The following is a 25,761-nucleotide window of genomic DNA, read 5'->3' as shown; positions in this document are numbered from 1 at the left end:
TCTGATGCAGTCAAAAGAATGAAGAAAACAAAAGAACATGTACTACCTGAATTATGTGCATACTTGTGGGTGTATGTTTGTGTGAAGGGATACAATTCTGGTCCATATTCCTGAGGAAAATATTGAATGTGTTCCTTTTCCTGAACAGAGTTTGGAGATATAAATATGCATGGATGCTTTTAGAATTAGTGTAATTGAACCAACTAAAGAAATGAGGATTTAATTTTAGTAACCAATGTTTTTATAAGTCATCCATATTTTATTGTGGAAAATTCTCACATTTATTGTAGATTTGCTTTTCAAGCACAAGTGACAGAAAATCTATTATATCATTATTTCTCCTATAAAGTTTGAACTTTAGACATATCTACTAGACAATGGAGAAAGGCAATGACCACCTGATATGCTGATCTTGATTCTTGAAGACGGATGTAAAAGTTGAAGAGAAGATGGAAATGAATAACTAAGAGACTGTTTGTATATTTCAGTCATTTTACACTTTGCAGTCATTAGTTCCAGTAGTACACCACCAAGTTGCTGCTTTTAAAGCATCAGTAAAGAGCTATTTCTTATGCTGTACCTCTTTCCAGTAAAACAGAATTTAAGTGGATTTGGACTCTGTAGTCAAAGAAGAAAACACCTTTTTTCCACCCTCAATAATTCATTAACACCATGATTTTTCTTCCTGCGAATTCTTCTGTTGCTTCTATCAGTTTTTCATGAACACCACATTCCTTTAGGAAAAAAATAAGCCAAAGCAACATATGAAACACAGAGCATAATTGCGTAGCACCAGCATAGAACTGCTTTCCAGTTGATGAATTGGGTCTGTTTATTTCTTATAATTCATCACCATCATCTGAGCTAAAGCTACTTCTCCTACTGCTCTCTTTGGAAACTGCAGGGGAAGTGGCAGATAGCAGAGGATCTGTTCCAAATGGAGAGATTGTGTCATCCAATAGCATGCCATCCAATCTTTGTTCCTCTTTCAATGCGGCACTAAATGATAAATCTGTGAAGTACGACAAAGGATCAGAAAAGGCTATAGCTTGATCACAGAGCTCAGGGGCTGGCCCCTGAGACACAGTCAGTTGTTGGCAATAGTCTACTGAATTCTGTTCAGGATGGCTCTGCTGTTTGGTGACATGAGCACCTAAATCAACCGTGCCAAGTGAAGCCAGGGTTGGCAGACCATGAGTACGAGCCTGAATTTCTAGTTCCTGTAATTTCAAACGAGAATCATTAAATAACATCTTTGAAATTGGATTTAACAGTAGAGAATAAGCCAGACATAGAATCAAAATATTAACAAGCATTTAAAATGAAGAATAATGCAATGCAAATTATGAATAATCTTTGCAAATAATGAAATTGATACATTTCTGATGTCTGAAAAATAACTCTGAGAAAATTATTCAGATTTTTTTTAAGTTCGGTCTCATTGTTCTACAAAGGAATGTATGACTGATGATAGTTCCACAGTGGCTCAGACTACAATACAGCCATTTGGAGACAGGAGAAAGTCATCTATTTATTCTTCCTGATTAATTTCTCACCATAAATGCAGTACCTTTTCATGGAAACAGTAAATGCTTTACCTGGTGCTAAGCATACTCACATTTTTAAAAAATCTTGAGAGTTATAAAAGCCCATGTTTTGATATTTTGGATTATATGAACAGATGAGAAGTGACTTAATATAAACTGGCACAACACTCCTTGAGGCAATGAAAACCACAGCAATGTTGGGAAAGAAATGAACGAAGGAGGGGAGAATTTAATGTCCAATATAATCTAGAGAAACAAGCGTTCTACTTAGTATTATTATTTGATTGGGATAATAATGTGTGCATTTATGAAATGTGTTATATTTTATGCATTTTGTAATTTGTTGTTGTCATTATATATGTATATATATACACACACACATATATACACATATGTGTATATACATATATACATTTTCAGCTATCTTGATCCTGGATTTCTAGTCAAAACCTAATTGAAACAATCCAATTCACGAACTTCTAAAAAGCAGTAAAATTATCCTTCAAAAGGAAAAAGAATTGTTAATAAGAGAAAAATAAATGAGACCAATGAAGAAAACTGATGACAGCTGAGTCATATGTAAGCTATGTGGCTCATGGCAACATTCTTATAAAAACCTGAATCCGAAGTAGAAGTCGCCTGTTAGCCTGTTCTAATTTCTTCTGTCTGTGTTCTAATTCTCGGGCTCTCTGTTGTTCTTTTTGTAGCCACTTGATGTACTCCACTGATGCTTTTAGAATGGTTCCTTTGTTCCAGCGCATATCACTGTAGAACGGAGAGATAACCTTTTCACAATTGTGCATGTCAGCAGAATTCATAAGAACTTACAAAATCTTTTACATTAATATGAAATAATGATTTACATGACTATTATTCACTCTTAGATATTATTGCTTCTGAATAGAAATTTTAATAGAATAGTTAAGAAGCCCTTATATAGTAAAATTAATCCCAGAATGAAAATAAGTGTCAAAAGAAAGTAATAAAGTGACTTTTGTGGGAGAGCTAAATGCAATATCATGATTCTACCATTACAGTTTTATATTTTTAGTGAAAATTGCTTTTATTATTAACTCTAAGATTAAAATCTATGTGCAGTATTTCTGCATTAATGAACTAGGAAATGTACATTACTGAGGACTTAAGCCTAAATTTTTTAAGATCATTTCAAATGTAGCAATCTTTTAACCTACTTTCTAATAAGGTTGCTTTTATGTTTCTAAGAAAAAAATAAGGTCCCTCCTGAATGGTGATCCTGAGCAATTGTGAAACAAATCAGACTCTGGCAACATCACTTTATGCAATAGAGCAAACTTTCTAAAACTATTCAGCCATTTTTTTCTGTACAAACATCATCAAAACTTTTAAAAGCTTGATATGAGTAGCTGTTTTAAATACATTTAAGATAAGTAAATATAATTAAACATTACTGGAAACTTTTAGGTGTTAGCATAGAAGAAATCATTTCATTAAAACTTACTTTTTAAGACAGAAAGAATTAAAGATATGACATTGTGGAAGAGGCTACCGATTTTGGTATCTGAAAATATACATTAATGAATGTAATACTGCATGAGAAATAATAATATGTTTGGAGAATGAGTCCAAACTAATTGCTAAGTGTTAATCAGAGTTGTTGGAAAACCTGGATGCATTTTTTTTTTTTTTTTTTTTTTTGAGACGGATCTGGCTCTGTCGCCCAGGCTGGAGTTGCAGTGGCCGGATCTCAGCTCACTGCAAGCTCCGCCTCCCGGGTTCACGCCATTCTCTGCCTCAGCCTCCGGAGTAGCTGGGACTACAGGCGCCTGCCACCTCGCGCCCGGCTAGGTTATTTTGTATTTTTTAGTAGAGACGGGGTTTCACCGTGTTAGGCCAGGATGGTCTCGATCTCCTGACCTCGTTGAATCCACCCGTCTCGGCCTCCCAAAGTGCGGATTACAGGCTTGGAGCCACCCGCCCGGCCCTGGATGCATTTTTAATTAGAGTCACAAGATGTTTTCAATATGCGTAAAGCACACAAGTAGGGAAATATAACATTTCTACATATTATTTTTGGTGATGAGCATGCCATTTAGCAGTAAAAATATTAAAAGAAGAGACTTTTTTTCTGCTAGGAAGGTGAAATGCTTACTGGACCCTGGATAAGAGCTCTTTCTACTGCAGTGCACCAAACCATTGTCAATGGGACTCGCAGTTTGATAAATGCTTGTCATTTTCTTTAAGGGCCATAATGGCTGTTGGGTCTACTCCACTCCACATGGGGTGAGGGGAATGGTTGGGATGGTGGTCGGTGGGAAGTGGGGAGAGACAGGGCTATCTTTTATGTTAAACCAAGTATCTGTAACTGAATCGTGTAATGGACTGTAACTAAATTTAAGTAGAAGCAAAAGCCTTATGGACCCTTTATTTTGTGTCATTTTTTTCCCATGGGAAGAAAACTTGAGGGACAGAGAAATATGTTGGTAAAAAAAAAAAAAAAAAAAAACCTAGGACACCTTGAAGTTATAAATACTATTTATCAAAAACAAATCTTCCAAAATGGTGGATAGAGGCACACACAATGAGCCCTCCCTTCAATTTGTACCTTGATGTCACTTACAATACGTTTTTTAAGTTCCTCTATTTTAAGACATTTTAATTTACAAGGTTCTTTCTTAATTTATTTTTATTTTTTATATTTTACTAAAGAGACTTTTTGCCTCTCTCCCAAAACAAATTTCAGCGAAGAGGCATTATAAATATTATATAGGGTGGTACCACTAAACACAGACACACCAATAAAGGCATGGCTGAAGGATAAGTGTTGACTGGTGATGCTGGCTTTTCATTTTCCTGCACAACAATTTTTATTTTTTAAGATCTTAAAAACTTCGGGTGGATTGAAAGCCTGAATGCATTTACAGTCAGAGCAGATAATACAAATGTATAAATTGGAGTAAGTAAGGAGTTGCTGCCCGGCAAAGTATTGGAAAATAGTTAAAATCTGTTGTTATCTGAGGAGTGGCACATCCACTTCAAGCATTAAAAAATAATTTTAAAAAGATTTTAAAAATAAAGAAAAAATACTATGCAGGTCTGATTTTTAAAAATTATTTATTTTTATTTATTTATTTATTTTTTGGCTTCAACATTGTGCTCACTGACTTAGAAAGCTTTGTCAGGTCTCATATGCTATGCCAACTATCATTCTTACACAAAAGCAGGAGGAATTTGGTTGTAGAGGGGAGGAAAGATAAAGTAAAAAAACTTCAAACTATTTAGAAAACTTTTTAAAGTGCAAAAACAAGAGTAATAGAGTAATTAATGATCTAATAATATTTTAAATTTCTATGTATGTAATTTTGTAAACATGGCTCACAAAACACATACAGACAAAAGTGTTTCCAAGAAAGCTAAAGAGGACAACTACTACATGTTGTAGAAGCTCTTCACTCTTTCTCTTTGATTGTTATTTTTGCTGCAGTTTTGTTTTTTTAACACTAGTCAAGAGATTGTCATTGCCCGGTCGTGTTTTTTTTCACGTAATTTTCTCAACCTATCCTTCTCAATTACAGCTATTCTCTATATTACTTTTCCTTCTGACCTCACCATTATGACCTGCAAAGAAATGGAACTTTCTGAATGTTTTGATACATAAAAATAAAAACTTCATAGAATTCAAAGTATCTTCAGGTATTAACTTTTATTTCCTAAGCCAACTCCAAAATATCTTCCAATCATGAGCTGGAAAGGTACTCAAAGGTCAACCATACCACAGTTGCTGCCATTTGCCCAAGAGTGTATGGGGTTTAGGAGATAAGCCCCAGGTTTCCTCACTCAGTTCAGTACTCCTTCTGCCAACTGTGGCTTTCCCACCTTTCAAATGCATCTGCCACAAGAAATACGTTTTACATAGTGACTTGAGTGACTTGGCACACTCTTAGTATATAAAACTGCAACAAAGATTTCACAGAGCTTTCCTATTCTCTTTACATGTAATACTCTCATATTTTCAATGCTATTCTTCCTTGTTTGTTTAAAATGCTGCATTTGTCTCATTTGAGTGATTCCATGACCCATTAATAGGTATGGCACATAATTTGAAATATCTCATACTAGACAATTGTATACTTTAATGTACTTTTTATTTTTAAAAACTGTTCTTAGTCATTTTAATGGTTGTAGTCACCTGTTCAACAAGTTATTCAAAAATTTGTTAAACTCAAACTAAAATCTTGTATCTTTTTTTTTTCAGATCCACTGTTTGTTAATTTTCTCATTGTCATAACATAATAATGTCATTTCTTCTTTCCTTTTCTCACCCTCAAAGTAAATTTGCCTCCTCTATGCTACCCTTCCCTTTCCCCAGCATTCTTGTTTCCTGTGACTTTCAGATCATCCCTAATAACATTTGAAAATGTGACAAATGGATCCAAAATAATTTTGTCACGTTAGACGAATATTCCTTAGTCCATGGAGCCAGACCGTGGTTCTCAGGTAAAGTCCATTTTAAGAGGATATGCTCTGGATTCAACCATGGGACCCTCATTGCTAAACCCTAAAAAGGGACACAGGAGTAACAGGCCAGGTCACAGCAAGCCAAGGAATAAAATGTATTTAAACAAAATTGGTACTGAGATTTTTGGAATGCCACACATTTCAATGAAGTGTCTTCTCTACCTGTGATATACAGAAAGATCCACGTATAGACATACTCAATATCTAATTAATGTGTTTTCCATTAGACCCCAAATAAATGTTATTTCCTACATACAACATAATAGAATTAAAACAAATAATAACCCTTCTTTCTGAGATTCGTAAGGAAGAGAAAAACAATGCTTGCAATGCGGTTTTCCCAATTCTGGTCTCTTTTAGATACGAGTCTATAGTAAATTGAATTTTCATATTCCAGACTAAGGGTAGACAAACTATAGCCCATAGCTTATTTTTGTCAATACATTTCACTGGATGCGGTCAAGCTCATTCATTCACATGTTGTCTGTGTCTGCTTTCATGCTACAATGCCAGAGTTAAATAATTGTGACAAAGACTTTCTGTACAGCCCACAAAGCTTGAAATATTTACTATCTGGCCCTTTACAAAAAATGCTTACCATCCCATGTTCTAGAAAATGAATTAGAACTAGAAAGGAGTCTTTAGATAAAGTTTTTATTAAAATTTGGAGTAATAATCTCTCATAAAACTTTATAACTTGCAAACTATTCCCATATACCTTATTTGATTTTATTTTTATACAAACACAGGCATATAGAGAAGACAAGTGTTTTCTTTAGCTAACAGAGTCACATGTTTAGATACTTTAAAAGATTTGAAGAGTTTGGAGTAGAGTCTAAATTAGACCTGAGCTCTTCAGCACTAAATGTCTTCGCAGTCTAATATGTACATAAGGACAAATATTGCATTCCCTTTTCTAACGAATTGTTGAATTGTCCAAGTAAATGAGCAAATTCGCATTTAGAAAACAAGTGCTTCAAAATCTCACAAACGTAACTTTTTTTGGGGGGGAGGTGCAGTGTCTTGTTCTATCACTAGATAGAACTGCAGGCTGGAATGCAGTGGTGCGATCATGGCTCACTTTAGCCTTGAAATCCTGGGTTCAAGCGATCCCTGTGTCTCAGCCTCCTGAGTAGCTTGGAGTACAGGTTCATGCTACCATGCCCAGCTTGCTCTTTCTTTCTCTTTCTTTCTCTCCCCTTCCCTTCCCTTCCCTTTCCTCCTGTCCTCTCCCCTCCCCTCCCCTCCCCTCCTCTCCCCTCCCTTCCCCTCCCTTCCCCTCCCTTCCTCTCCCTTCCCTTTCCTTTCTTTTCCTTCTTGCTTGCTTTCTCTTTAGAGGTGGGATTGCACCCAGACTGATCTTGAACTCCCGGCCTCAAACAATCTTCCTGTTTGGCCCTCCCAAAGTACTGGGATTATAGGCATGAGACAATGTGCCTGGCACACAAGTATGACTTTATCAAACATGATCATTTCTGGATAATGAATAATATCCAGTATTTGGAGGAAAAATATTCTCAGTTTTAAGGAAATATTTTCAAATCATTATTAATGCTACAGATTCCATATTTTCACTTTTTTTTTTGTTTTTTTTGAGACACAGTCTTGCTCTGTTGCCCAGGCTGGAGTGCAGGGGCGTGATCTCAGCTCACCACAACCTCTGCCCCCTGGGTTCAAGGGATTCTCCCACCTCAGCCTCCTGAGTAGCTGGGATTACAGGCATGCGCCACCATGCCAGACTAATTTTTGTATTTTTAGTAGAGACGGAGTTTCACCATGTTGGCCAGGATGGTCTTACACTTCTGACCTCAAGTGATCCGCCCACCTCGGCCTCCCAAAGTGCTGGGATTACAGGTGTTCTTATTTTTAAAGAAACATTCAATATTTTAACTTAACACTTTATTTCTCAATATTTACAAGAGTAAGTAATTTGTTTGATGGACATTTTGTGCATACAGCACAAAGCCTGGTTAGCATCAATCAATATGCTTTTACAATTCCATTTGTTACTTGTGTGTCTCCAAAATTTGGGGACCTTGGAAAATCTAACAATTCTATTTTCACTTGCATGCAAATTTTAAATTGGGAGAATTGTTATACTCATAAAAATTGAATATAGCAGTCCATATCATAAGTAATATTTGACATTATCACTAAATTTGACAATATTGTCACCTTACAGAAAGACTCACTATGAATTGAGGAGAAATAACTTATTTACACCTTATAGCTCAAACGGACAGCTCCTGTAACAGCCCTGATGCTCAATAACAATCAGCCTGGAAGAGACATTTTAAAATGAGCCCAGCAATAGCCTTATTTTTGCCATAAGCTGCTTAGTTTCCTAGTCATTGGTTCTCCTCCCTTCTTCCCTCCCATTCATTTTTGGAGGTCTTTAAATTATAACATTATTATAGAAATGATTGTTGAACTCACGGATCATTAGACTTTGGAATAAGAGTGCCAAGCTCCTTGATTCGGTAATTAATATTATACCTTCTTCTTCTTTCAACTATTAAAGAAGAAACATTATTGATTATTCTCATTAATGCACAGTTCACTTTTGGTCAGCTGTAAACTTTCTTAATAATCTTTTAAAAACAATGGGCAAAAAACTTTCCATTTAGTCAAATGATAATACTTCTCAAGAATAAAATAAAATTCTTTATTCTAAAATAAAAGTTTCAATATTAGAATTATAAATATACAATTTACACTGTTTTAAAAACATTTTGTCATGAAATATTTTTTAAAATTCTTTAAAATACTATAATATTCATAATGAAATGTGTATATATATATTCATATGTATATCTGTTTGATTATTTCATACATTGACAATTTGCCAATCCATCAAGATTGTAATCATTTGAGGTCATGCAACACTCTTTACTCTTCTCATATACTGTCCTCAAAGCCTAACAATGTTTAGCACATAGTAGGTGTGTGTATCCAAGTAGACTCTATGACCTCCTTGAGGGCAGGGACCTAACTTACTTATTTTAGTATCACCAGAGAGCTTGACATATGGGAGGTGGTAAATGAATGTATATTGATTAGACTGTAAATTTAGTTTTCTATTTTAGTTTCCAATAATATATAAATAACTTGTTGTTATACTTTGGCACTCTTTAGACACACCTGGAAGGACTATTAAAACAGATTTGCACCACACACTTAAAGATTCTAATTTTAGTGTGTCCTGGAAGTAGGGGGACAAGAGTGGGCAAGAATTTCTATTTCTAAGAAGTTTCACAGTGATGCTGATACTGTTTTTGTAGGGCCAATGCTTTGAAAACTACTGATATCAGCTCTTATTCAGAGACTGTTTTCTCTTTTTGCATTTCCATACATTCATTGCTTATGGCAATTTTCTGAACATCATAAATATTCAACATAAAACATATATCTGTCAAATTTCCTGTATTACTCTTCTCTAAGAGCAGTCTTCTACTCTATATTCCTAATATCAAGAACCATAACATATACTTATATATGGTATCCTTTTCAACAGATACGTTTAAACCTTTCAGGGAAGTAAAGGTAGAAAAGGATATGAAGAAGAGGAAAATATATTTTTTAAATGTTGGAAAATACTTAAACAGTTCACATTTGAGAATTATGAACTGCTACTAGAAACAAAGAAAGTCATCAGACTATGAATTGCCTTGATGAACTTACTCTACAAAGCAAAGTACATGAATGAATTTGACCTTTAGGAATAATATATTGTGATTCCTCTAAAATGAGAATATAATCGGTTCTGGTAACAGTTTATTTTCCCTCTTCACCAATCCTATTTCCCCTGTGCACATAATTCAGAAAACAGCTAAATGACACCACAAAAAACACTGACTATAAAATAAAGGTAAAGCTAATAGAAACATATGTACACATATATAATACATATATAGAAATGTATATATATAACATATACATATATAAATAAGATTTTATTAATAATTTTATGTCAACACACATTAACTCTTATAAGCCACAGTTTTAAATACAAGATGAAGAACAACTATGAAGCAAGTTACGGTTTTTTTTCTCAAAATAAGGGACTGTTTTTGTCCTCTCTTATTTATTTAAGATATTTTATTTAAATCTATCTTATGTAGAATGTCAAAACCTTCTTCTCTACTCTTCTTAGATAGTAGTCTATGAATTTTTAAATGGCTAATTATAATGAGAAATCTGGTTCCCCAATGTTGTTCATACCTAGTACTAGTTATTTGTAAAGGAGTCAAGTTTTAAGAAATTACTAAACTACTTCATGCCACGGTGGTTTCACTCTTCACAACATTTTTGACATGTTCACTCAATCCTGTCCTTAGATCCAGACAAGAGAGGCTACTACTCTGATCAATATTTAGAGGAAGCACTCTTGCCTTCTCTGGCCATGCCTCTCTCCACTCAGCAAGGCAGCCACAGGGCCAAGGGAACCCTTCTAAACTATACTCTGGGTTATCAGCACAAGCAATTTCCTCCCTAATTCCCTGAGCTCACTTCCAGAGCCTGCACAGGCCACCTCCCTAGGTCCATCCTCCTGAATAAGGAGGTGCCTGATTTCTCCATCTCATATGACCTGTTATCAGAGTCTAATTAACCCTTAGGAAGGCATGAGAGCACTATTTGTTCCAGAGGTGGAATTCAGCACTACAACACAGCAATGCCTTTCAGATAACATATCATTAAGAAGGGAGGAGTAAATTGACACAGAAGAATGGGAACCTAGAATTATGTTTCTTACTATTTAAATGTTGTACATTTTCAAAAGTCACTTTTATCTCTTTAAACCTTTGAATCAGTGAGTCACAGCAGAATTCAAATGTAACCAAATGCACTCATCTCAGTCACAGGCAGCCTCTTTGGGAGTGAATGATCAAGGAGGGAATTCGAGATGTTTCATTTTGTGAAAATAGATAGTTTTTCTGAGAGTTCACATTGTTAATATTTCCCAAAATAAATCAGGTTGTATGTGCATTAATTTTGGCCATCTGACATCAAAATACTTATGGAGTATAATAAAAGACCATACACCTTAACGTCTATGCATTTCCTTTAGCATTAATTTTATATGGAAAAATATATACTCACTGAGGTTGTGGTTGTCCTTTTTTTGTCTCTCTTTTGCTAAAGCTCTAGTGTCAGTTTCTGATCAAAAGAAAATAATAAAACAATGCTTAGTTCTACCTTAAAACCCCTCCAGGCAATGTAATTGAGAACTCCTAGGTGAAAATAAAGTATTATTTGCTCTAAATGGTACAATAATATTTTTGATGCAAATATTCAGAAATTTGGAACACAGTACTCTTCAGTAAAAGGCAATAGCAAAGCTTTTAGGCTCTGGGATAATAAAAACTGAATTTCTTTTCTGGCCCTCCATTTAATAGCCATGTGATCTATTGCCACACTTCTCTGGGTTTCAGGCTCTTCATCTGTAAAATGACTATAATACAATACCTACCTTAAAATCATTGTGATAACCAAAAGAAATATAGTACACAGAAAATCAATTATTATTTTCAGGATTTTGAGATTCAGAAAGAAATTATTCCAATCTAAATATTTTATTAGTAATTATTGTTTCTACATCCCAAGAGTTGGAACTCACTACTTTTCTCAAATATCCATATGAAACAATTCCACACTTTCTTCCAGTAAATGGCACTTCCCTGTATGTATGGTGTGGTTGCATTTATATGACCATCAACCTCCAGGATGGCCTACAATGATTCTTAATTTGTAGTGTTCACACCTTGTAGTTCCCTCCCACATTAAATAAATAAGGCTGACCTGTGAAGCCACTAGCTTGTTGTGGAAATGACTAGTATGGAATCCAAGGCTAGATAATAGGAGAAATTTTTAACTTTCACATTGGCATCTCTTTGATCTCTAGTTGTCATGTCATGAGGACACTCAAGCAACCCTATGAAGAAGTCCAAGTAGTCAGGAACAAAGACCATTTGCCAACAGGCAGCACTATCCTACAAGACCTTGAGTGAAACACCTTGGGAGTGCATCCTCCAGCCTCAGTCAAGTCTCAGCTGTCTGTACTTCTGGCTGACATCTTGACTACAGCCTCATAAGAGGCTCTGGTCTGAACGAATTCACTAGGCCACTCCTGGATTCTTGATGCTCAGAGACTGAATGAGATTATAAATGTTTATTACTTTGAGATTATAAATATTTATTACTTCAAATTGCTAAATTTCAGGGGTAATTTGTTGTTATGCAACAAAAATAATACAATATTATTAGAGTTATAATTTTAAAAGTTAATAAAATAATACATTTTATTTAAGTGTATTTATTAAAACTACAGTCATTATAGTCTGAATAATTTGGATCCATATACATTTTGAATTATTGATTGAGCTTTAAGAGTGGTCACGTTGTATTTATTTAAAATTTTACCATTAACTATGTAAAATTCTTAAAGACTGGTGTTTGAGCTCCAGACCAAAAGTTTATTGTAGAAATCTCAAGTGAATTGATTTACTTTATTTTTATGGAGGAACTAACACTGGACTTGTAAGTCAGGAAACCCTTACGTTGATCCAGTTCTGCCTGTAATCAGCTGTTACACCTTTGGGAAAGTAGCTCCTTTGACCCTGGGTTGATTTCCTCCTTTATTTTGGAAGCACTTGACTATGCTCCTATAATTTAATTGTAACAATTTTGAAATAAACTATTGAAAACTCAGGGTTTGTTTTCAATTAAGAAAATTAAATGTGAGTCTATCATGAAATCCATAAAACAAGCTAAAAGAAAAAAATCCAATATTTGTTTTTTGTCAAATTCTGCATACAAAGAATAGACTAATTTCTCTAATTTATTACATCACTTTGTAACCATGTTAACAAATGGCATCTATTTAATATAAAAATGAACCTATGTTAAATGAAGCTGTCTTTTATATATGTATGTATATAAGCGTGTGTATATATATGTATATATTTCTACAAAACATATGTATTTGCCCAATTTCCAAAATAATGAATCGATTCAGTCAAACTATTAGTTATATTAACTTACTGCTTGATTATCATAGAAAGAAATGATGAATTTACTGTCTCTTCTTTTTCATAATTGTTTTGTTATACTTTTAAAATTCTAGTTAGCACAATATAATATGTCACTCATAACTTACGTCATTAATAAAAATAAAAAAGGTAAAACTATAAAAACAACACTACCTGCAATTTCTCTTTTCATTGGTAGACTACTTGGACAAGAAGCACTTGTAAGCCCCATGTTAATTGGTGAAATTCCTTGTTCATCACTATACACATCCAAAATACTTCCAGATAACTTGAGAGGGAAAAGGAAGAAAAGATTAATAAAACCTTCTGTGCAAATTGATATATTTAGTTATATATATTATATTTTCCACTTTAAATGTGGCATTTTGTTAATAATAATTTGTAATTTAAGGCATTTTGCTTTTAAACAAGACAAGAGTATGCATTAACTTTTTAAAAATGCAGCGTAAAATGCTTATGGATAAGATGCACTGAAAAAAAGTTATATGTGTTTAGACAAAAAGAGAAACCAGTTCATGTATGAAGGAAAATTCTTATTAATATTTACAAAGTTATGGAATTTTGATCCAGCATATGATCTGGTTATAAATTGATACAATTAAAAATATTATTTTGGACAAAAACCAATATGCATCTTTGCAAAGCTGGAAAGTTCATCACATCCCACAAATTAGGTATAATGGTTGAACATTTTGGGATCTTCTTAATACCATCAGTGCTACCAGCAACTCACAGTCAAGAGGTGTTTTACACTGTTAATTAAATGAGAAACTCTTCCCTTCCTGAAAGGCACACTTTTTCTCATTGTACACTTAATGTTCTAGATTATTATAAATATCCAGCTGGTAACCAAAAGTAGTTTAAAACTACTTTTGCCTCTAGTGAATATAGGGTAAATCCAATTATAGCAACACTACAATTCTTGAACTGCTTCTTGGGAACAATTTTTCAGAAAACCTAAGTTGTTTTATACACAATTCAAAATTGTACCAATTCATTATTCAAAGTGCACTATTTGATTTGATTTCCCAAGAAAATCAAATTTAAGTAATATTCATATTTCAGGTTAATACTCGTTATTCCAGAACAAGCTGCATTCACTATGCAGGATTTGAAATTTTAAGATTTTTCCACTGTGAGTATCTTTATTCTACTTCTGTGCAATAAATAAAGAGCTGAATAAGAAGCAATTTTTTTTCTTTCCTCAAGGACTAGGAGTAAAACATATAATAAAATAATGCTTTAACAAGTCTTCATGAAGAATCATAAACTCCAATTCAATCTGAGAGAATTGATAAAATCAGACTGGAAATAAATATGAAGAAAGGACATATTATGACCAAAATTAGTTTCTGAGATAATAGTCTATTATAGTATATATAATAAATTTTGTATATACCTGAGGGGAAAAATTTGAAAATACAGTTGAAATCACATCAATTTATATGCATGTCAATAAGAACATGTTAGACTTATATGGCTCTCAGATGTATTTTTTCATATTTTTTCATTATTAACTCTATTAGGACTCTTCACATTTATTTTATATAAACTTAATTGTAAGAGAATTGTTGCTTTATGGGTCTTGGAAGGGAGCTATAAAAGCCAGCTATTGAAGTCATCGCTATTTCTCCTCAATTTTCTCATCTGTAAAATAGGGACAAAGTTGAGCAAATTAGGCAGACAATGTGTGTTAGTATCAAATAAATACAATTATTTGGAAGAAATCCAAAAGCAGTTTTCTAAGATGTAATTCACTTAGTCATACTTTTAAAGTGTAAATTTTCCAAGGTCATTTTTGAAAGTCCTGTTGGTTATGAGCTGAGGCATCACCAGTTTGAATTGTACATTTCCACTGTGCCTTTGAGAAGCATAATGGACACATTGAACAAAAAGGGAGTGAGGGAGGCAGAACTAGGAAAAGGGCACTTTCCCTCTGAAGAGCTTGAATTCAGATAGATTTCAATGAAGAAGTGGCAAGTTGCAGAAATGTTAAGGAAGGAGCCATATTACGGATATACTGCAACAATAAAGCAAGAGGTTCCTAACTATAGCATTTCCTTGCCTCCATATTACCTGGTCAGACAGCACCCAGTGCATTATTTCTTAGAAATGGGGTTGAAATTCTGATAATGAACCTAATCCTGCTTAACTATTGCATATTCTTCTGATCTTGGTTATTGTCTAATTTATGCCCTAAAGCACAATAATTATCCTATTTAATTTTATGCTGTAGGTACTTCTCTATTTCATATAAACGGCTAATCATTTTTTGAATATCATTAAACAATTGAGTTCAGTTTCAAAGCGTGTAATACACTTCATGTAACCTAAAGTGCATTTTCTCCATTAAAAGATGTAAGAGTCCAGTGTTAGTGAAAATGTACAGATTGCATTCACCTGTGAAAAAGCTCACAAAGAAAACTTACATCAACCTTTTGAAAGGTATAAGTTACTTACATAATAAGGTCCAAGTTTTAACTTTATTTTATAGATCAGTAGGCAAATGAATACCTATTTTATGAAGAAATATTTATTATGATATTTTAAAAGGTTGCTTTCTCAGTAAAGCAAAATCTACGATGTGACAGTAGGCAAACATATTAACAAAAAATTCACAAACTTTAAAGACAAAAAATAAATAATTTATTATAAAATCCAGTCAACAAAGTGAGAGAGAAGGCCTGATAGAGCAGAGTCTACTTCTCTATAAGGTAATACTTCTCTCTGATAGAAAAAAGTGAACTCCTGGTCTGAGAAACTGCTTTGAGGTGAGGAGTGATTGATAGTAGTTTCCTAGTATCAGAGGCTCTTCGCCTTAGATTTTATTCACATCTCCACTACTGAGGTGATAGGGACTGAAACAGACAGAGTCTAACCTTTCCACCTATATACTGCTATCTACAATCACTAATATTTCCTGAAGAAAATGAGATAGCTGGTCAAAATATCAAAACATTTGAGGAAAATGACTATTTCAAAACTAAGGCAACAAGCAACATTATAAATAAAATCAAAGGTAATTGTAATATAAAATAATAAACAAAAAACATAATGACCAAAGCGACCAAGGAGAAATAAGAGATATGAGAAACAGAACGCTTAGAAAAAAATCCTATAGAATGGAAAAACAACATAATGAAAATGATAAAAAAGAAATAAAAGAATTGGTAAAATATAAAACCAATTTTTAAAAATAATCTCCCAGGAGGATAAGGGAAAGGACTAAGAAATAGAAAATATGAAAGAACACCTAAACAATACAAGGAATAGAGTAATTAGAACTAAATTACAGACAATAGGAGTTTCGAAAAGAGAGAAAAATAATATTGGAAGAAAGACAGTAGTTTTAAAGTGACAGAGACACATTTTAAGAATTAATAATAATCAATGGACCACAGAGTTTTTTTTTCAGCTTAAGTTATCATTATTTTATTTTCATTTAAAATCAATGTGTTTATAGAATGCCTAATAAGAATGACAGAAAAAACCTACATTCAGATATATTATACTAAAATGAAACAATATACAATAATAAAGAGAAAATCTAAAAGCCTAGAAAGAAAGATTATGTACGAAGAACAAAAGTCCAATTAATATTTTCAATAGCAAAATTGAATGGAAAAATAAAATAAATCTGTATTTTAAAACACTGAAAGAAAATAAAATGAAGTTTTACAGTTTTAAATGCAGCTCAAATGTCATTTACACATGAGGCCATGATAAAAAATATTCTTAGGCATACAATGCTTAAGAAAGTTTATCCCACAAAGACTAACACTGGAAAAAGCTTGGGTCAGGTGCTTCAATAAGTAGAGATAGTTAAAGAACATGCTCAAAAATATAAAATAAAATTGATCGAATATCTTGGTAAAGTTATTGTGGAATAAATAATGGGGGTGGATCCAAGATCAAAGATTAAGTGAAACACATAACTATGTAACTCAATCTAGATAATATCAGCATAACTGGGTTGCTGTAGCAGGGAACCCAAAGGATGTGAAAGTGGTAAGAATGTATTAAGGAGAAACTTTAAAATGGGGCACAAAAATGAATTAAGACAAGAGAGCAAGTGAAAACATATCAATAATAATAATGATCTAAATAAGTCAAACTCTCTAGGTAAAGGGTTGACAGATAAAGTAAGAAAACAGGAACTAGACACAAGTATCTTACAAGAGACATATCCACACAGTAAAAGGACACATAAAGATTAAAAGTTAAAGAATGGAGAAAGGTACATCCAGCAAATGATATTCATGGGGAAACTGATGTAGCTATATTAATATCAGAAAAAAGGGCTTTCAGGTATAAAAAATTATTAGGGATAATGAGTTACTATTCTTAAAAGGTATAACAATTACAAGCATGTGTGCTCCTAATAAAGTAACCTCCAAATATGTGAAATAAAACGTTTAGAACCACAAGGGGAAATGAATGAATACACCAAAATAGTAGAAGACTTTAACACATATCTCCCCTTTTTTGAAAAGTCAAGAAGACAAAAATAATCAGTAATGCTATAGAAGATTTGAACAATAAATGTTAAAGCTCAGCCCAATAGACAAGTATATAGTTTTACATGAAGAAATAGTGAATACAGTTTTCTTAAGTATATATGGAACATATACAAAAACTGATTAGGTGCTCAGTTAAAAGAAATCCTCAACACATCTCATAGAGTATCTGATTGCCAAAATATTTGGAAATTTTAGAAAATTGTTAAAAACTTCAAAGTTTAAGATGAAATCATACTGGAATTTTAAAATACAACAAAGATAAAACACATGTAAAGAAATGTCTGGAATATGGCCAAACAATGTTTTAAAGAAAATTCATAGCCTTAAATAATAAATGATAAAATAGATTCATTTTGAATTATATAAATTAACCATCACTCTTTAAAAAATTGGGGAAAATAACTAAACAAACTCAAAGAAACTAGAACAGATAATTTAATAAAATAATAAGGCCATAAATCAGTGAAGAACAAAACAATACAATGATAGATTCACAAAGCACAAGTTGTTTTTGTTTGAAAAAAAATTAACAAGATTGACATGCTTCTGGCAAAACTGATTAAATGAATAACATTTCAAATGAAAGGAGAAAGTGGCCGGGCGCGGTGGCTCAAGCCTGTAATCCCAGCACTTTGGGAGGCCGAGACGGGCGGATCACGAGGTCAGGAGATCGAGACCATCCTGGCTAACACGGTGAAACCCCGTCTCTACTAAAAAAAAAAAAAATACAAAAAAACTAGCCGGGCGAGGTGGCGGGCGCCTGTAGTCCCAGTTACTCGGGAGGCTGAGGCAGGAGAATGGCGTAAACCCGGGAGGCAGAGCTTGCAGTGAGCTGAGATCCGGCCACTGCACTCCAGCCCGGGCGACAGAGCGAGACTCCGTCTCAAAAAAAAAAAAAAAAAAAAGAAAGGAGAAAGTAACTACAGTACATGTTAGATTTAAAAGGTAGTAAGTTTCTCCCCTAAGATTAGGAGCAAGATAAGGTTGCCTATTTTCACTACTTCTATTCAACACAGTATTGTAAGTTTAGGTGATAATAACTACGCAAGAAAAAAAAACAAAAATTATCCATATTGGAAAGGAATAAACGAAATGATCTCTGTTAACTGTTGACATGATCTCATATTAAGAAAACCCTCCCTAAGATTCTACACTTACACACACACATGCACAAACGCACATACACATTCAAACTGTGTGCTGATTTTATGTACTGCAGCTTAGCTGAATTCATTTATTAGCTCAAAAATCAGTTGCATTTCTGCACAGGAACCATTAACAAACTGAAAAAGAAATTAAGAAAACTATTCCATTTAAATAGCATCAAAAGGAATGAAATACTTAGGAGTAAACTTGACCCAAGCAGCAAAAGTCTTACACACTGAAAACTAAAAAATGCTGCTGAATAAAATGAAAGAAATCATAAATAAGTGGAAAGACATTTTGTGTTCATGGATGAAAAGAAATAATATTGTTAACATTGCAATACTATCTAAAGCAGTCTACAACTCAATACAATTTTTAACAAATTCCAACTGCATTTTTTTAAAGAAATAGAAAATGCATTTTAAATTCACATGAACTCTCAAGAGACCCTGCATAATCAAAACAATCTTGTGAAAGAAGGAAGGTGGAGCACTCACACTTCCAGATTTCAAAACTTATTACAAGGCTGCAGTAATCTAAGTCTGTGCTAGCGTGAGTCTGGCAATGAGACACATCGACCTAGGGAGTATAATAGCAAGTCCAGAAATAAACTGTCTATGTTACGGTCAAATGATTTTTGACAAAGGTGCCAAGACCACTCAGTGGGGAAAGGAATTCTTTTCAACAAATGGTGTTGGGAAAACTGGCTATCATCATGCAAAAGAATAAAGTTAGATGTTTATCTAACATCATATACAAAAATTAACTCAAAATGGATCAAATACATAAACATAAGAAAAAAATCTATAAAACCACCCACACAATGGGAGAAGCTACTAGCAGATCATGTATTTCTTAAGAGATTAAGATCCAGAATATATACATAAAAATAAATCTGCAACTCAACAACAAAAACAAACAACCCAATTTTATTTATTTATTTTATTCTACTTTAAGTTCTAGGGTACCTGTGCACAAAGTGTAGGTTTGTTACATCAGTAAACATGTACCATCTTGGTTTGCTGCACCCATAAACTTGTCATTTACATTAGGTGTTTCTCCTAATGCTATCCCTCCCACAGTCCCTCACACCCCAACCAGCCCTGGTGTGTGATATACCCCACCCTGTGTCCATGTGATCTCATTGTTCAACTCCCACTTCTGAGTGAGAACATGCAGTGTTTGGTTTTCTGTCCTTGTGATAGTTTGTTTAAAATGATGACAACCCAATTTTAAAAATGGGCAAAAGACTTAAATAGACATTTCTCCAATAAAGATGTACACAAATAGCCAATAAGCACATGAAAAGATGCCCAACATCACTAGTCATTAGGAAATCGTAAATCAAAGCTACTGTGTAATACTTCAGTCTCCTTAGGATGGCTAATATCAAGAGAAAAACTGAGGAATGCTGGGGGGAATGTGAAATGGTGCAGCCATTGTGGAAAGCAGTATGGAGTTTCCTCAAAAGTTAAGTATAGTATTAACATATGATCCAGTAATTTCTCTTCTAAGTGTATATCCAAAAGAATTGAAAGCAGGGGCTTAAACAGATAATTGTACACCAGTGTTCATATTAGCATTATTTGCAATAGTCAAATGCCCATCAACAGATGAATAGATAAATAAAATGCAGTGTATACACATAATGGAATAGTACTCAAGCTTAAAAAGGAATGAAATTCTGATGAATGCTACAACATGGGTGAAACTTGAAAAAATTATGCTAAGTGAAATAAGCCAAGCACAACAGGATATATATTGTATTATTTTACTTATACTAGGTACCTAGAATAGTGAAATTCATAGAGACAGAAAGTGGACCAAAAGTTATCAGGGGCTGGAAATACATAGATAAGGGGAGCTATTGCTTAATGAGTACAGAGTTTTTGTTTGGGATAATGATAAAGTTTAGGAAATGGATAGTTGTGATGGTTGCACATTATGAATGTACTTAATGCCTTTGAACTGTACACTTAAAAATTGTTAGAATGGTAAATTTTATGTTATATATATTTTACGCCAATATAAAAACATAATGGGATATACTACCAACAGGGAGCCATATAAGGATGCCTATTTTCACTGCTTCTATTCAGCATAGTATTGTAAGTTTTAGCCAGAATAATTACGCAAAAAAAAAGTAACAAAAGGTACCCACATTGGAAATAAATAAGTGAAATGATCTATATTCACAGTTGACAAAATTTGCCATTGATTGTAAATGCTTAGACAAAATGCAAAATTTTCTAGAAAAATGTTACTTAGTAAACATAATTACTGACTGAAGAAGTAATTAATAGTGGTAATCGTATTATGATTACTGAAGAATCAAAATAAACTTTAAACATACTTCATAAGGAAAATATCTGAACTAGATAGTTTTATGGGGAAAAGTATCATATTTTCAAGAAATATATCATGCCATTTTGTAAAATGCTTCCAAGATGTAATATTTCTTACCTATAAAATTCTACCACAGTAATAGTTTCCTAAAGGGAATTTTTCCTACCTCTTCAGGCTTAGATATTCTGATTCTCTTCATCAAATTTGTTATTCTTAATCTCCTACTCTACTACTGTGTAAAGATGCTGATTTAAATACATGTAGAATGATTTTATACAAAATTGTGAAACACTATTTACCATATCTCCTTACCCTCTAAATGGAATGCTTAGGGATCAAAGTTTCCATTATGCATTTGCTTACTGTTAGGATAAGGAATCGTGTGCGTCTGTCTCATATTTTATCAAAATGGCACTTATTTTATTTTATTTTATTTTATTTTATTTTATTTTATTTTATTTTATTTAGTTGAAGTTACTAATGTCTCCAAATTGCAATTTTAAGTCTGGAAGAAAAGACAGTGAAACTTGTATTCAAATTTAGTGCATTGGCAACATGTTTTGAGACAATACATGTTTTCATAACCCCGGAAAATATAGCTTTGTGTTTGTTTAAAATCAGTGCTGCCCTATAAGAAACTAAAATCTGGCTCCTAAATTATTATAGAAACATCTAAATAAAATTAACCTCTGAAAATGCTTATACATCCATCTATTCTTATCAGGACGAATACAGGACAACATAAATAATCTGACCTGAATTCCACATATGCTTTTTCTCCTGTTTTGGCCTCTTCCCTCTCCATATTTTATATCTGATCTATCACTCAAATATGACTTTTTTTAAGAGTCATTTCTCAGTTTGAAAATTCTTCCCTATTCTCATATTTCAAGATCCTCACAGCCCTAAGCCTAAATTATGTTCCCCGCCACTAGTATTTCTTCATCTCTCTCAATTAACTACCACTACTCCTCCCGGACTAACTCATAGTTTAAAAATACAACTTCCTTCTGCTTTCTCCCAGTCAAAAAATCTGAAATCTAAAATCTTTCTGCCTTAACGCATGTATTAAGCCCAAAGTCTTGTATTTAGTTTTCAAAATCTCACTACATGGCCCCACTCTCTCCACTTGACATTATTTCCCACCACTCTCAAGATGAAAGATTTCTTACCACCACATGTAAACATACTGTGCCCATGGCTCTCAACAGTAGACTTCAAACCCTAGCAGGAGGGAGGGTGTGAGGGGGAAGAAGTTTACTGCGAAGAATCTGTGAATTTATATATGGGGAATTTTTTTAAGAAGATAATAAAATACAAGCAGGATCCTAACATATGTGCTCTGTCATCGACGGCTGAGTATTTGTTATATATCAGGTATTAAACCAAGCATGTTTGATCATAATAATTTAAATAACAATATCTCAAGTAATCTTTATAACAACTCTAGTAAGTATAATTGTCATTTTAAACATAAAATAATTAAAGCTCTAATAAATGAAATAATCATTTTATGATTATATAGCTTTATAAAGAAGTAGAGAGCTTGGATTCAAACCCAGGAATGTCTAACACAATGGCTGGGTTCTTTATTATCTACCCTATAGGTAGAAGGGCCCTTGCCTTTAAAATTTTTATTCTTAAGTGTTTTGAGTACTAAAAAAAGTTACAAGGCATTGGATTTAATTTTTCTCAGTTTTATTCTTTTCCACTGCTGTTTTCTGCACTACCAATGTCCCCATTCCTTCAATAAGCATCCAAATCTAAGGCTCAACTTTGGGTAAGCCCTCTCCAGCACTCTGCCTCAGGCCAGCTTGGTTTATTTTTCCTTTCACCCTAATAATATGGAGCTAACAAACTTGCAATACACTTTCTAATTGAATTTAAACTAATTGCTTTATCATTCTCCATTTTTATTCACTCAGCAAGAGAAAAGGCATTATAGTGTATATTTACCATGTTCTTGAAAATGGATTATATATGTAAAGCTAAGAATCTTCAGCATATATATGTGTATGTACATATACATATATATAATATCCTAGATAATTTCATTATAAATACAAAAATGTAAAAAGTCTTATAGTCACATATTATATTTCCAGATAATTTCTCAGTAGAGATAACAAAAGGAAAAAAATACCTTACATGTACGTGTATGTGCACTATCATATATTTAATGTGAGTGTCAAGGGAAACTGAAGGAGTATTTGAGTTGTTTGGATCCTATATTGTGGTTTTTGTGAAAACATTCATTGTGACCCTAAAATGGTAAAAGATTAGATGGAATAACTGTGGACACAATAGGAAAATAAACTTCTCATATAAAGAGGATCACCACAGGGGCGTCTAGAGTACATGATGCATGCAAAAAAAATGGCATTTGAAAGATTATTGTCTCTCCTTTTGGGTGTTCATTCATTTAGATGCAGTAAACAAGGTCTTTATAGTTTCAGGACACACACCATTGATATTCCTCTAAATTTGCTTTCTTTGCTACTAAAGCAGAGGTATACAGTTTAAATGACATGCACTGAATAGAGAAATCCCGCTGTGTTATTGTTGTTATTATTTTTATCCTATTATGACATATGTAAATATAATGTGTTGAGCTGGAGTAGGAGATCCCTTGTCCTTGGTGAGCTGGTTTATACATATAGTGGCAGATTATCTGGAAATATAATATGTGACTATATACAATAATAGAAAAGATAAAGTATAAAACAAAGAATGATATTTTATAAATAATTTTGCATCATACATATTATATACAAATGATCTATTTAGTAATAAATAAATAAAGATAATTAATGTAATGTAAACACTGCAACAATTAGTTTGAAACCCTCATCTTTTGATTAAAAAGTACTAATAAACATGAGTTTTAATATTTTTTACTAAATACACTGTTATAATTTTTTACTGTAGTCCAGAGCACTGAAAATAATCTTGTAAGTAAACACGCTTGTCAATAAAGCAGAATATATTTTATGCATTTCAAAGCTCAGTGTTTACATACCTTATTTTATTGACTATAAGTTTATAAAGTTTAAATTCAGTATTTAAGGTGGTTTCATCTCCAAACACTGAAAGAATTCCAAAATATACTTGCTCACCAGTTTAAACTTTGAAGTGTCTATAACCTTCACAATAGCAATGGTTTTCTCTGTCTCCTTCATCATTTTCTTTTCCTTAAACTTGCAAGCAATAACCAAGAGAACTCTGCAAAAACTTCTACACTAAAGTGAACTTTGGTTCTTCTTTGGACTTTAAGACTAACCTGGTCTAGACTGTGATTGACAAAAGCTTGCTCACTGATGTTATACAGTCCTTTCAAGTTTCAACCAAGCACAGGGGGTTGTTAATATTTACTCATTCCTCGTCTCTGGAATGATCTTGAACTATAACAGTTTACTTAGATTGCCAAATGCCACCAGCATTTGCAGACACTTGATTGAAAAAATACCTATATATGTTAAAAGGAATGAGCTACTATGCACATCCACGTCTCCGAAAGAAAGGGCTGAAACTAAGACCAATGGATGTAAATAATACACAGATCTAAACTCAGAGGCTAAGCAATCTTTCAGCTGGAGTGTGCCAGATGATCAGATCTGTCTCAGACCCCTTCAAATCATATGATTCTATACTTCTATGAAATGGCTGCTTCCCTGAGACTGCTGGCACAGCAGAATGGGTAGGACAGTTGCACTGGTTTCATGCAGGGCTGGATTCAAGGCCCTACTTTGCCATTCATTAACTATGTGAACTTGGGCAAGTTACTTAACTTCTCTAAGCTTCTTTCCTCATTTGTAAAGTTTTAATAGGCAACAATAGTCTCTGTCTCATAGGTTTGTTGTGAAATTAAATGTAGTTTTGCACTAAAAGCATTTTGCATAATTCTTGTCACCTAGTAAGTAACCAATGCATGGTAGCTATTATTATTGTTGTCTTTATTCTTGTTGCTACTGCTTTTAGTCCATTAAAAGTATTCCTGAATAGAATGTATAATGAAAACAATTATTTCAATACTATGTGTGAATTTTAGTCCTTTATTTGACATGCATTTGCTGAGCACCTGTGATGTGTTAGTCACTATGCTGGGTACTAACAACAACACCACAGGCTACAGTTTTAGGCTCCAGAGACACAGCAGTAAATGAGACAGACAAAATCCCTGTCTTCAAGGGGTTTGCATTCTACAGGGGGAAGCACAGAACAAATAGGTAAATGCAATAACAAATAAGATCATTTGTGTTACAGTGCTCATAAGTCAGAGGGTAAATAAGACAAGGCATTGACTTGAGGAGTCATGGGGTAGGGTCTTCTAGTTAGGGTAATTGTGAAAGGCCCCTTTGACAAGCTGACATTGACTAAATATCTGAATCATAAAGAGGTAACCATGCAAAGATGTGAGACGAAAGCATTCCAAACTAAGAAAAGGAAGTACAATGGTCGTAAGATGATAATATTCCTGTTATGTTTTTTTTATTATTATTATACTTTAAGTTCTAGGGTACATGTGCATAACGTGCAGGTTTGTTACATATGTATATTTGTGCCATGTTGGTGTGCTGCACCCATCAACTCGTCAGCACCCATCAATTCATCATTTATATCATGTATAACTCCCCAATGCAATCCCTCCCCCCTCCC

At 33.4% G+C, this 25,761-nt stretch overlaps 1 protein-coding gene across 3 annotated transcripts; it reads right to left on the bottom strand.

Annotated features, from left to right (window-relative positions):
• Positions 1-236: 236 nt before the first annotated feature.
• TFEC (transcription factor EC) lies at positions 237-24,361 on the bottom strand. 3 transcript variants are annotated; one of them, XM_017870668.1, is made up of 6 exons: positions 24,222-24,361; positions 13,247-13,361; positions 11,145-11,201; positions 8,481-8,556; positions 2,165-2,312; positions 237-1,220 (listed from the first exon to the last, which is right to left on the bottom strand). In XM_017870668.1, exons 1-6 carry the CDS (start codon positions 24,285-24,287, stop codon positions 840-842), a joined length of 843 nt encoding a protein of 280 aa, XP_017726157.1. In that variant the 5' UTR covers positions 24,288-24,361; the 3' UTR covers positions 237-839. The 3 variants fall into 3 exon arrangements, with proteins under 3 accessions (XP_017726157.1, XP_017726158.1, XP_017726159.1); XM_017870669.1 differs by lacking the exon at positions 24,222-24,361 and adding an exon at positions 24,125-24,215; XM_017870670.1 differs by lacking the exon at positions 24,222-24,361 and adding an exon at positions 14,493-14,654.
• Between the last annotated feature and the right edge of the window lie 1,400 nt (positions 24,362-25,761).

This window comes from Rhinopithecus bieti, unplaced genomic scaffold, assembly GCF_001698545.2.
Source record: "Rhinopithecus bieti isolate Rb0 unplaced genomic scaffold, ASM169854v2 scaffold_5350, whole genome shotgun sequence".
Taxonomy (NCBI): domain Eukaryota; kingdom Metazoa; phylum Chordata; class Mammalia; order Primates; family Cercopithecidae; genus Rhinopithecus; species Rhinopithecus bieti.
Note: the sequence above shows the minus strand (reverse complement) of the source record. Positions and strands in the feature narration are given on the sequence as shown.